This window comes from Acanthisitta chloris, unplaced genomic scaffold (genome assembly GCF_000695815.1).
Source record: "Acanthisitta chloris isolate BGI_N310 unplaced genomic scaffold, ASM69581v1 scaffold43019, whole genome shotgun sequence".
Taxonomy (NCBI): Eukaryota; Metazoa; Chordata; class Aves; order Passeriformes; family Acanthisittidae; genus Acanthisitta; species Acanthisitta chloris.
This window is the reverse complement of record NW_008693872.1, coordinates 1-293: the sequence shown is the minus strand read 5'-3', so window position 1 is coordinate 293 and position 293 is coordinate 1. Positions and strand designations below refer to the sequence as shown.

General features: G+C 59.4%; 1 protein-coding gene across 1 annotated transcript; it reads left to right on the top strand.

The window, feature by feature from the left end:
• Positions 1-3: 3 nt before the first annotated feature.
• SRXN1 (sulfiredoxin 1) lies at positions 4-289 on the top strand (the record flags this gene model as incomplete). The annotated part of the gene is made up of 2 exons (XM_009083198.1): positions 4-45; positions 215-289. Coding segments are annotated over 2 exons (117 nt in total), but the record flags the coding sequence as incomplete, so codon positions are not given.
• Positions 290-293: the final 4 nt, after the last annotated feature.

Below are 293 nucleotides of genomic sequence, written 5' to 3'. Positions count from 1 at the left end.
GAGTTGGAGCCAGGGAAAGTGCAGAGCCTTGTGGAGACCCTGCAGGTGAGTGCAGCCCCCTGGGGCATCAGAACAGCACTCACTCGTGCCAGCTGGAGGGAACTGCTGGGGAAGCTCACAGCACCCAAGTCCTGGCAAAGGAGGTTGGGGGATGTCAGGGCAGGTTGGGAGGTGCCAGGGTGTGTTGCTCTTGAAGGTCTCTTCCCATCTCCAGGAAGATCCTGAACGTGTCCCCCCCATTGACGTGCTTTGGGTCAAGGGCAGCGAGGGTGGCGATTACTTTTACTCCTTCG